The sequence below is a fragment of the Podarcis erhardii genome (genome assembly GCF_964252035.2).
Source record: "Podarcis erhardii genome assembly, chromosome: 5".
Lineage (NCBI taxonomy): Eukaryota > Metazoa > Chordata > Lepidosauria > Squamata > Lacertidae > Podarcis > Podarcis erhardii.
Window position 1 is genome coordinate 1,894,205 of NC_138509.1, and position 13,416 is coordinate 1,907,620.

General features: G+C 43.2%; 1 protein-coding gene across 1 annotated transcript in view; it reads left to right on the plus strand.

The window, feature by feature from the left end:
• The window catches only part of DUSP16 (dual specificity phosphatase 16), a 30,337-nt gene that overhangs the window by 7,185 nt on the left and 9,736 nt on the right, over positions 1 to 13,416 (plus strand). Inside the window, exons 3-4 of the mRNA XM_081861366.1 lie at positions 9,172 to 9,335; positions 9,605 to 9,764. Of these exons, the coding sequence (XP_081717492.1) occupies positions 9,172 to 9,335; positions 9,605 to 9,764 (324 nt within the window). The remainder of the gene's footprint in view (positions 1 to 9,171; positions 9,336 to 9,604; positions 9,765 to 13,416) is intronic.

The window sequence follows — 13,416 nt, forward strand, 5'->3', positions numbered from 1 at the left end:
CAGTCATTGTATAGGTCCAAGGGAACTTATGTGTTTAGGTTCCCCCTTTTAGACATCTGTGCTAATAACTGGACAGTTGGGGGCTGCAAGAGCTGTGCTTTGTTTTGCGAGGCAAGAGGCCCAACTCCACAGCACCTTTCTGCCCATGTTGCCGTGCCATAGGAGTAATTTATGAAGGATTTTTTTTGCTGGGGGGGCGGAGTCTATTTGTGGAGGAATTAGTTATGAGTTGGAGTAAGGAACTACCTGACACATGGCAGTGAAGGTCCACCCCAAACCACTGGAAGTACAGTATACTCTCTCACAAGCACAGCTTTGTAGCTCTAAGGGTGATAAGTTTTTAGTTTTTGAAAGCTGAGATTATCAGGGAGCTGATCTCTGTGTCCCATAGTACCACATTTTACACTTTTTCTTTAGTCCCACTGAGTTATTGTGTACATAGAACACCACTTGTAGCTAGTTGCTTCAGGTTAATTGGCATCTTGCAAAAGGTTGGATGATGCTGTTATAATACTATTCTTTCTTTCTGGTTGTGCAGTGGCCTCATAAATCTGGCTCATGCTCCTTTTCCATTTCTTAATTAACCAGAAAAAGTACGTTTGTGTTCATATTTGTGGAAACACGAACATACAATGTGGTTGTTAGGAAGCAAGATAAGGAAGAAGTAACAGCCACTAACTTAACAACCTGTTGGTTAGATTAGTTGCTGGACACTTGGTGTAATATTGGGTGAGCTGTTAAGAAAAGAGATCTGTCTTTAAAAGGCATAGCTCAGTTCAAATGGTGCTGTCTTAACTCTGGTGCATTTCTTTATCTTCAGTTCAAATGGCCCCAGATTTCTTACTTACCATGGGCGTAGCTGGGGGGGCAGGGGGACAGCTGCCCCCCCAATCAATACATATTTGAGGTTCTCCCCCCCCCCACTAACGAAAGTCTGCCCTCCCCAACAAATATTGTGTCTACAGCAGTGTTACTTATGTAAGAAAATACGGTAAATTGCAGAGTCAACAGCTCTGTTTTCTTTTAAACATAAGGTTAGCAAGACAAAAGGAACAGCTTTTGCACACTCAAGTGATACAGTGGTGTATAGTAGACTAAACTTTGGTAAGCAATGAAATAGCAGTAACATTCTTTTTCCTCCTCGCAATACCCTGAGAACATGAGCTTACTCTGTTCTGGATGTTTTCTGCTCTTCCCTTGAGTATGTTTTAAGGCACAGATTAGCTGAATAATGTGAACAGTGTTTGGTGTAGTCTTGCTTGCCCTCTTCTTTGGAAAATTGGATGTTTATATCAGCAAGTCGATGGCAGACTCAAAATATTTGAGTTCAGGGGTCAGTGAGCCATACAAAAGGCCAAAAGTTTTTCTGCCATAGTCTCTATTTCATTTACAACACAGTTATAAAATATTTTGAGTACCCAGAAAAGAGGGAAGTCTGCCTTGCCAAATAGTGGTTTCATTCACTGTAATGTTTGTAGAATCATAGAATCATAGAATCATAGAGTTGGAAGAGACCACAAGGGCCATCGAGTCCAACCCCCTGCCAAGCAGGAAACACCATCAGAGCACTCCTGACATATTGTTGTCAAGCCTCTGCTTAAAGACCTCCAAAGAAGGAGACTCCACCACACTCCTTGGCAGCAAATTCCACTGTCGAACAGCTCTTACTGTCAGGAAGTTCTTCCTAATGTTTAGGTGGAATCTTCTTTCTTGTAGTTTGGAACCATTGCTCCATGTCCGCTTCTCTGGAGCAGCAGAAAACAACCTTTCTCCCTCCTCTATGTGACATCCTTTTATATACGGTATTTGAACATGGCTATCATATCACCCCTTAACCTCCTCTTCTCCAGGCTAAACATGCCCAGCTCCCTTAGCCGTTCCTCATAAGGCATCATTTCAAGGCCTTTGACCATTTTGGTTGCCCTCCTCTGGACATGTTCCAGTTTGTCAGTGTCCTTCTTGAACTGTGGTGTCCAGAACTGGACACAGTACTCCAGGTGAGGTCTGACCAGAGCAGAATACAGTGGCACTATTCCCTTGCCTGGGTTTCTGTAGGCTGCCTGGGTTTCTGTAGGCTGGGTTTCTGTAGGCTGGTAAACATTGTAGGCTGGGTTTCTGTAGGCTGGTAAACACTGCCTGGGTTCTGTAGGCTGTTCCAGTCTCCATTTTCTCTAGCATAGTTGCAATGCTTTAAAATGATAATACTAAAAAAATGGAAACAACTGAGGGATGGTATTGGAATTAGATAATAGAGTGCACAATTTCAGGTGGCAAGTGGGGGATATCACTTTGTGCAAAGGTCTCTGCAGGTAGAAAGCTAGCTGTGCTAGTTTTTGTTCTTTTGTGTTTACTTAAATAAGTTTTTGTTTCATTTTGCTTTGCTTTTATGTGGATAAGACTTTAAAAATGGCATCACCTCATTTTGTTGCCTGTGTAAACTGGGGTTGCCTCCTAATCACTGTTGTACTGTTCTCAGCATCAAGCAGAATTGCCACTAGCTTTCCACAATGTACTTTCTACATATGCATCCAGTGTGGTGTAGTGGTTAAGAGTGGTGGACTCGTAATCTGGTGAATCAGGTTCGCGTCACCGCTCCTCCACCTGCAGCTGCTGGGTGACCCTGGGCTAGTCACATTTCTCTGAAGTCTCTCAGCCCCACTCACCTCACAGAGTGTTTGTTGTGGGGGAGGAAGGGAAAGGAGAACGTTAGCCGCTTTGAGACTCCTGAGGGCAGTGATAAAGCGGGATATCAAATCCAAACTCCTCTTCTTCTATAATCATCATGCACACATAGAGTAAAAGACTTCCTCAGAATTTGTGTTTCCATTTTATAAATTTAACATGAGACTGAGTGCATTTATTTATTTATTTATTTATTTATTTATTTATTTATTTATGATCAGATTTCTTACCCACCCTTCACCATAAGGTCCCAGGGTAGGTTACGGCAGCAAAATACACAAGTTTGCATAGCAAGGGTGGGGAGCCATGTGGGGCAAAGGAAAATACTTCACCTGTTGTCATGGTAAGGTCTGGTGACTGATAGATGGGAAGCCCCACCCACTTGTCTGAGTGGCTAGCAGGGGTTGGGAAAGGGCAGGATCCAGTTCCCTAGCTCTGCATTCATTAAGCCCCCTGAAGTGGTTACAGTCAGACCTTGGTCCCTGAACACCTCTGTTTTGGAACAATTCGGCTCCGGAACACTGAAAACCTGGAAGTAAATACTCTTGCCAATTATGAATGATTTTCCAAATAGAAAGAAAATCTAGATTCAGCAAGTGCCATATCATGCAACTTGGAGTAAAAGAGCAAAGAAGCTCCCGCATCTGTTCTTAAATGTGACTCTTGGAGACTGTCCCACATCTCTCTGGCTGACCCTTTGTCACGCAAAAGACGTAACTCTTCAGGGGACACAATAAGCGTTAGAGTTCCCCTTGCTGTGGAATCCTTAGCCTCCCACTCTGGGGTTACTGGAGCTGGGGGGGGGCGTCTGTTATCACATTAAGCAGACCCTCTTTTCATAGCAGGGCTTCTGCCTACTGCACCCAATCCTGGTAGTTCCCCTTGGAAAGCTTCGGTATTCCCATTGCAAACTGAAGAGCTTCTGTCACTTTAGCATTAGCCATCTTGTGTCTTTAAAGCAGCCTGTGTCTGTTTACCAGCAGCTGTGTTTCAAAAGCACACTGCATGAGGCCTTTGCTTATGCTGATCATCTTCTGCAGGCCGGTCAGTGCTTTTGGCTAAAAGTTCAAAGTCCACCCTTATTGCCAATTGATTAGGGACTAGCAGGCTTCCTGGGGCAATGAGCACAAACCTCTCATCAATCTTCTTGACACACAGAGAAGATAAGCTGCATTCTGTTCTGGCATCTTCTGGGCCCATAACCAAAAAATGTCGGCGCCTCTGCTACGACCGAGTTGAAAAGCTCATCCTCCAGAATCTCCTCCGATGGTGATTAACAACCTGAGCCTTTGATAAGCTCTTTGAGAGACTTCAGAGAAGTGTGACTAGCCCAAGGTCACCCAGCAGCTGCATGTGGAGGAGCGGGGAAGCGAACCTGGTTCACCAGATTACGAGTCCACCGCTCTTAACCACACCACACTGGCTCCTGAACATTTTAAATTTGATTTCCCGCTCACTTTTTAAAAGACGTTTCTAGTCCTTAAGACTGCAAGTGCGTGCCCAACACTTGCTGAAATCTCAAAAGCTACTGACTGAGTTCCCTTTATTTCTTTGTTAGCAAAATCAGAAAGAATTCTGCAAAAGTAAAAGGGGGGCTATGTAAATTTGATTGTTTTGCATAATAATGCATGCAGGTCACATAATTTTGATTACCTGATCACATTTAAACTTTTTTTTTTTTACAGTGAGGTTACACAAACACACGTGTACATGTACCATGCTGTGTGTAACCCTCGTCAGCAACTAGTAGAATTTTATTATTTTATTACATTACATTTATACTCTGCCTTTCTTCTGTTATATTCTTATGTTCCAGTCAATCATTTCCTATCCTTCCTTACAGTACAAATAAGAAAAATTGTATGTGTCCTATCCTATATCAGTTACTTAGGCTGTGTCAAATTCTTCCTCTTATATGACAGGGCCTCAAGTAAAAAACAAAAACCTCCATTATTGCTGCTGGCAATTTTGCCTCTGGCTGCCAGAGATGATTGCTGCCCGCTGCTGCTCTGCCCCCCTTCCTTTCAGTTCAGCTCTGCACTTGGACACCTCTAGCGCCTGCCTGGCCAGGGTGCCTCTGTCTTCCTTGGATTTACTTCAGGTTTTGACTTTTTAAAATCTTAATGGAATAGGTTCAAACAGGAGCATAAGAGTTGGAAATTTTCACCTCTTGTGTTTCCTTTAAGTAATTAAATTGTTTCTGGATGAGCTTCACCAAATCGTGATGTAATATAACAAATAAGGAAAGACAGTGGTCACTCACCTGTTTAATCCACGTTCCAAGATGAGAGTCTGTTTGATGTCCGAAATTCAGCATCCAATGACTGTATAATTTGGCAGTCCCCCCCCCCGCTTTTTTCCTCCATCTGGAACATGCCTGTTTCTCCCCCAAATCTTATTATTTTATAAAACAGGTGTCTCCTGCACGTAGGAGTGGCTCTGGAGAGTGCCAGCCATGCTGTGCTCTTAGACCCAGCATCCCTGCAGCTTGCACCTCAATGCGAGCCGACAGATCACAGATGATCCGTGGGTCTGTGAGACAGTCCTCCCCCACCCTGGGCAGTCTGCCAGGGCTAATTACCCCCATATCAACCCTGAATTACTGGCACGGCTGGGGTCCGTTCATGTGGGAGGCAGCCATTTTCCACAGCAGGAAGTCGGAAGTCCCTATCAGTTGGATTCTTGTATTGACATGGAGTTGCCTGAGATTACCTTTAAGGTCCCCTCCAACTGTGATTCTACCTTAGAAATAATATCTTAACATTGCCATGGTTTCTATCTGACTGGAGAAATAAAATTTGATTCATGTTACGTTTCAGTATTGTTTTTATTTACTGTATTTGCTAACGAGTGTTGCTTATAGAGTCTCTGGTGTTTGATGTAAGGAGTATAGTTGGGCAGGTGCAAGACCCCTTACTTGCTTCTGAGCAGAGTTTCATCAGAATGCCCTCCCTTAGATCTGTGTCTTTGAGGGCCACTTTTAGGCACCTGGGTAAACATGCTTTTATTTTAATCCAGTTTACTATGCTTTTATTGACTGCTGCTTGAAGAGTTGTTCGTGCTTATAAGAACTGGGTGCTTTGTAACTTCATTTGTTCTGCTGTGGACTTTATTCTGTTATGATGTGCATGCTTTTATCATAAACATTGAAAGTTTATAAAGTGGCAAAATCCCATAAAAACAGCTAAAAACATGAACCCACCTGGTGCTTTTGGATAGAAAGAAACCTTCACCAAAGGTTTAGCTCAAGTCTCATAACTTAAGTTTCTCAGCATTGCTTCCACCACAATCTCTAATTGCGTAGGTGGAGCTACATGTGGTATTGTAACCATCAGGCCTAATCATAATGTTACGTTACTGTTACAGCTGATGGTAACTTTCACATAACAAGCTGTTAGTGTGATAAAGACAATTTGGTCTCTATGAAGTCAAATTAAAAGAAACTTAAATGCTAGGGGTGCCAAGAGCTTCAGTAAGGTTCCCCATTCCAGCCAAAGTATATTAGGATGGAACCTACAGAAAACTGAGGTCCATTTTAATACATTTTTTTATTAGAAAAATCAAGATATTCTAGCTGCACTATTACGGATTAGCATAAAACATATATGACTTTCTTTAAGTCGATTTAGTGCTACCAAAGAAAAAGAACAAAAGCAGGGAAATATGAAACATCTGCAATGTGTTTAATTCTTAGTTCTCCTCTTTCTCCTTGCAGAAGAGTCTGCATGTGTATCTGTGGCAGGTAATTGCCACTTCTTCAGTGCAGAGAATTCCCTAAGAAAAGTGATCATACCTTTGGAATTATAACAATAACAAACATGTATGCAGAGTTTGAGGAAACTCCATTGTGCTTTGATCACAGAGAGGCTTTCAAACTACCATATTTTCATGCCTACTTGTTGCATCCTGATAATTAAGTATGATACTTGATCTTGGCAAGCTTCTGCAAATGGAAGTGGGAGAGAGCCTGCTTTTTGCAAGCAAAGATCCGGGAGGTATTTGGTTACTGGAAAACAAAAGCAATTTGGGTTTTCTCAACCACAAACAGCTTTTGGCGCCTTAAGTTGGTTTCATAGAAACTCCCATCTGAGAATTGCAGCCACAAGTAATAAACTGAAGAAGCCAGCACTGGAAAAGTTGCACACTGCATTAATGTGGGGAAATATCCAGAAACCACCAACTAAATAAAACAGCTGGATTGTCTTTTAACTGACACCCTGACTTTCCATTGATGTATCCTCTCTGTTCTACAAGCTAACAAAGGGAACCAAGGATATTCTCACTCCGTTAAATAATCCCAAATTTAGCCATACAATCGCATCTGTTAATTTGCAAAAGGGTGGAGTTCCAAGTAGACAGCATAGCATAATAACCTTATTAATTTGTGTGTGGGGGGGTGTTTCCAAGCTGGAAAACAATATATCTAAAACAAAATTGGCCTTTCACCCTGTCCTTTCCCTGCTGCAAGGACAGCCAACGTAATACCCTCCAGATGTTGTTGGTCTACAGCTTCCATCTTCCTTGACCATTTGTCATGCTGGCTGTGGATGATGGGGAGTCCAGTAACATTTTGAGGGCACTACAATGGCAATGCTGATCCACTGTTTGTTTCTGCATTGTCCTTTGCCTACACTGGAGTAAGCAGCTGGGGGAGCCAGTGCAAAATCTGGGCCCACCTCTGTGAGTTAAATATTTGGTCCTGCCAGTGTGGTGTGAAGAAGTGCAGCAACAGAGCTGGCTAGCTGGCTGCACAGCTCCTATGGCTGCCCCCACTGGCAGAGGAAGAGGGGGAGGGGGGAGTGCACTGCCCCCGGCAGCACGATCCCGGTGGGGTGCCATCACGGCTCCCCACCCCCCCGCTGGGCACCACACCCCCACAGGCGGCGTGCCACGCTCCCAGGACAGACGCCACGCCCCCCGGGACGCATGCCAGCCGCCCCCCCCCCCGAGCATGAAGCTCCGCCACCGGCTGGCCTTTCCATCATAAATGACCTGCAGGCTAAGAGCTCATCCAGGCTTTCTTCTGCACCATGTTTTTAGGCACGGGTCCAGGTTTTCCAAGTCTACGCCCTACCTAGCGTTCTTCTTCTTTTTGTCCCACCTCTTTCCCCAGGAAAAATGATCTTAACTACTAAATCAGAACAAATGGTAATTAGGTTTCCCGTTTGCTCCGATTCAGCAGTACAACACAGGTTTTCACAGGGAAAGCGCCAGAGCAAAAAACAAAAAGGCTCAGACCCAGACCCAGAAATCCCAGATCTGTGCCCAGAAAGGTAGTTTAGGATGAGCCCTAACTCATTGTTGGCTGGGGACCTGTAGCAAAACTAAAATCCTCTAAGCAGTTTGCAGACTCTGTAGGTTTTTTTTGGGGGGGGCAAGCAGTATATACCATTTTGTTATATATATATATATATATATAGTCACCTTTATAGAGAAGTACAGCCTTTTTTGTTCAGTACTGGAATAATAAAATACAACTCAGCAGATCCATATACCTTGCTAGGGGAAATTTCCTAAGTAATCCTAAATAATTAAGGACTGTAAGACTAATAAATTTGAGAAATGATCATATTTATCTATTGTATAATATTGCAATTTATGTGAATGGTGAAACATGCAGTAGAAATATCCTGTATCAGTTCATTCACTGTTTTGGAATGGTGTTTATGATTTTTTTTGTCTATGGAGTAGAAATAAAATATACAATAATAAAGAAACTTGTAATCCACACAAAAATAGTAACTTTTTATTGTCTTTAATTAGCTAAATCCATAAATACCACTTCAAGATAGGCAGAAGGGGGAAAGGTTAATAAATGAGGCTGTGTCTTTGCAATCTTGCGTGCTCTCTCTCTCTGTTACAGAATTGCTTGTTTTCAATGTGTGCAGATGCAAGGAAGACATAATATGATTAGAAACGTTACATAAGAAGACAGTCGTCATATTCTTGATAGCTGTAGTTGGGTCTTCAGCCAACCATAGTTAGCCCAAACGATAAGGTTGTATCCAACTAAGTTATACTCAGAGTAGAAACATGAAAATGAATGAACCTAAGTTAGCCATGTCCATTAATATCAATGAGTCTGCTCTGAGTAGGACTAGCATTGGCTACAACTTCTAGTTTGCAAACACTCTTCTAACCACGGTTCCAAACTGTATAGCAAAGTTTAGTTGGAGGGGGAAGCCAGGTACATCGGCTGATATATCTACTGCCCTTATTTTACATCCTTGACGATTGGTGCTGAATGTGTGTACTGATTCAATTGACAAGCGTGTTGTATGAAATAGGTAAGTTCTGTAATGGCCCATTCACATATGCATGAATGATGTTTCAGCCACCATGTGACTTAATGTACATGTTTGACTCACCTTGATGTCTTCTCTGGTGATTTAAATCTGGTGATTTAAATAACAGAAAAAATAGGCTTCATTATGCATCACACTACCATCCTACACTTAAAACTGAAACTGGGGCTGTTGTTTCCTTCAGGTGGATTTGCTGAATTTTCCAGTTGTTTCCCTGGCCTTTGTGAAGGAAAATCTATTCTGGTGCCTTCTTGCATTTCTCAACCCTGCTTACCAGTTTCCAACACTGGGCCAACACGGATTCTTCCTCACCTTTACCTTGGGTGCCAGCGGGATGTCCTCAACAAGGTGGGTGCCCGGAAATAATATGGCACTGATAAGTGACTCAAAGGACAATCTCCCCCTGGCGATGCATTTTCATGCGATGCTCACCAATCAGTTACCTTGACTTCGTTTGCTGTCAAGCTGAATTAATTTCCCTTAATTGCTGATATTATCACACTTAACCAACTCTGATTTTCCCCTCAAATATATTTTCAATTAACATTCTCTTTCTTATATTGATCTGTACGTGGTGACACTTGTAACAGCTGGCATTGGCTTCCTTTCTTTAATAGGAGCTGATGCAGCAGAACGACATTGGCTACGTACTGAACGCCAGTAATACTTGCCCCAAGCCTGACTTTATCCCAGAATCCCACTTCTTAAGAGTGCCTGTGAATGACAGCTTCTGTGAGAAAATCTTTCCGTGGTTGGACAAGTCTGTGGATTTTATAGGTAAAAAGATGGTGTCTCTTTTAAAAAAGAAAAAGAAAACCTATGCCAAATGATTTACTTCCACTAAATGTTTTTCAAGCAGAAACATGTTTGCTTGACTCTGCGCTGCTTGCATGACTTCTCTCTTCTCACAGTATGGCTGACACGTCTGATGGGGTGGGATGCTTTCAGCATGAAGCCCAAGAAGTTCGCTTTCAGGTGGGCCTGCAGAAGGATGGGCCCCAGAGGCACAGGAAGCTGCTACAGCACCAATGGCTATGACTTCCTGTCCAACTGTCCACTTACCACTGAAAATTAAAATTTGATTATTCATATGCAGGTGTGAAGAAGCCAGTGGCAATATGAACCTGTATGTAGTATCATCTTGAGAGTCCTGGATGTAAATAAGTAGGGAGGGTTGGTGGTAGCCATTGAAGTTGGACCCCAGGGTGAAATCTAGTTGGCCTAGAGCAGTTTACATGTTCCTTTTTATTTTTATTATTTTTTATATCATTCCCACTTTTCTATTTGCATATCATACATTACCGTCAAATATTCTTTCCATATAGACTTCCCAGCCTAGCCTTCCATGGCATTTGTAATAGATCTAGTATCACTGTATATCTGTCAGAACCATTTGTAATAGATCTAGTATCACTGTATATCTGTCAGAACCTCAAAGCAAAAGTGAGAGCATTTGGGTCAAAATTAAGGGAGAGAAGAATAACAGGGAACTAATTGTGGGAGTTTACTATAGATCCCCAAGCCAAACGGAGGACATAGATGATGCCTTCCTGGAACAGATGGCCAAGCATGCAAAAGGAAGGGAGATAGTAGTAATGGGGGACTTCAATTACCCGGATATTTGCTGGATGTCAAACTCAGCCAAGAGCATAAGGTCAAACAGATTCCTCACTGGCCTTGCAGACAACTTCGTTGTCCAGAAAGTAGGAGAAGCAACAAGAGGAACAGCCATTTTAGATCTGGTCCTAACCAATGTTGATGACCTGGTTAGTGGGGTAGAAGTGGAAGGATCATTAGGCGTGAGTGATCATGCTCTTCTGAAGTTTACTATACAGCGGAAAGGAGCAGCCAAGCATACTAGGACTCAATTTCTTGACTTTAAGAAAGCCGACTTCATAAAACTTAGGGAAGTGCTGGGTGAGATCCCATGGACAGTAATACTAAAAGGAAAGGGAGTTCATGATGGCTGGGAGTTTGTTAAGAGGGAGATAGTAAAAGCACAACTTCAGGCAATACCAATGAGACGGAAACATGGAAGGTGCCTAAAGAAGCCAGGGTGGCTATCTAAAGAACTTTTAACTGAGTTAACATTAAAAAAGGATGTGTACAAAAAATGGAAAAGGGGGGAAACCACCAAAGAGGAATTCAAACAAATAGCCAGCACGTGTAGACACAAAGTCAGAAAAGCTAAAGCACAGAATGAACTCAGGCTTGCTAGAGAGGTTAAAAGCAACAAAAAAGGCTTTATGGGTATGTTCGTAGCAAAAGGAAGAACAAAGAAACAGTGGGGTCACTCAGAGAAGAAGATGGTGAAATGCAAACAGGGGACACAGAAAGGACTGAACTCCTCAATGCCTTCTTTGCCTCAGTCTTCTCCGATAAAGAAAACAATGCCCGACCTGAAGAATTTGGAGCAAATGATTCAGCAGAGGAAACTCAGCCCAGAATAACTAAGGAGATAGTACAAGAATACTTGGCTAGTTTAGATGTATTCAAGTCTCCAGGGCCAGATGAACTGCATCCAAGAGTATTAAAAGAACTGGCAGATGTGATCTCAGAACGACTGGCAGTCATCTTTGAGAATTCCTGGAGAACCGGCGAAGTCCCGGCAGACTGGAGGAGGGCAAATGTTGTCCCTATTTTCAAAAAGGGGAAAAGAGAGGACCCAAATAATTACCGCCCAGTCAGTCTGACATCAATACCAGGGAAGATTCTGGAGCAGATCATTAAGCAAACAGTCTGTGAGCACCTAGAAAGGAATTCTGTGATCACCAATAGTCAGCATGGATTTCTGAAAAATAAGTCATGTCAGACTAACCTGATCTCGTTTTTTGACAGAATTACAAGCCCGGTAGATGAAGGGAACGCAGTGGATGTAGCCTACCTTGATTTCAGCAAGGCATTTAACAAGGTGCCCCATGATATTCTTGTAAAGAAGCTGGTAAAATGCGGACTTGACTATGCTACCACTCAGTGGATTTGTAACTGGCTGACTGACCGAACCCAAAGGGTGCTCATCAATGGTTCCTCTTCATCCTGGAGAAGAGTGACTAGTGGGGTGCCACAGGGTTCTGTCTTGGGCCCGGTCTTATTCAACATCTTTATCAACGACTTGGATGATGGACTCAAGGGCATCCTGATCAAATTTGCAGATGACACCAAACTGGGAGGGGTGGCTAACACCCCAGAGGACAGGATCACATTTCAAAACGACCTGGACAGATTAGAGAACTGGGCCAAAACAAACAAGATGAATTTTAACAGGGAGAAATGTAAAGTATTGCACTTGGGCAAAAAAAATGAGAGGCACAAATACAAGATGGGTAACACCTGGCTTGAGAGCAGTACATGTGAAAAGGATCTAAGAGTCTTGGTTGACCGCAAACTTGACATGAGCCAACAGTGTGACATGGCAGCTAAAAAAGCCAATGCAATTCTGGGCTGCATCAATAGGAGTATAGCATCTAGATCAAGGGAAGTAATAGTGCCACTGTATTCTGCTCTGGTCAGACCTCACCTGGAGTACTGTGTCCAGTTCTGGGCACCACAGTTCAAGAAGGACACTGACAAACTGGAACGTGTCCAGAGGAGGGCAACCAAAATGCTCAAAGGCCTGGAAACGATGCCTTATGAGGAACGGCTAAGGGAGCTGGGCATGTTTAGCCTGGAGAAGAGGAGGTTAAGGAGTGATATGATAGCCATGTTCAAATATATAAAAGGATGTCACATAGAGGAGGGAGAAAGGTTGTTTTCTGCTGCTCCAGAGAAGCGGACACGGAGCAATGGTTCCAAACTACAAGAAAAAAGATTCCACCTAAACATTAGGAAGAACTTCCTGACAGTAAGAGCTGTTCGACAGTGGGATTTGCTGCCAAGGAGTGTGGTGGAGTCTCCTTCTTTGGAGGTCTTTAAGCAGAGGCTTGACAACCATATGTCAGGAGTGCTCTGATGGTGTTTCCTGCTTGGCAGGGGGTTGGACTTGATGGCCCTTGTGGTCTCTTCCAACTCTATGATTCTATGATTCTATGATTCTAGGAACTAGGCAGAGCAGGAATGGTGAGACCGCCTCTCCAGCCTGACCCTTCCAGAGAAGAAGACAGTTCAAAATTACAACAGGGGTTTGAGGGAGGTCACAGCTCAGAGGAAGATGAGGGGGAAAGTTGGGAAATAATGGGAGAGGAGGAAGCAGAGCCGGAGCAGCAGCTGGCTGACATGTTATCACTAGAAAGCATTCCATACCCTCCATCTCCCAGAACCTGGCGAGTCATAAAAGTAGGAGAGCAAACGGCTCAGAAGGGATGACGAATGAGGACGTGGGAGAGAATGGGAGTGGAGATTTACTCCGGATGCCATTATTCCAAGAGGCTGCATTCATAAGCCTCTCTCTGGAAATATTGAATAAAAGCAGATGGTAAAGACTTTTCCTTGT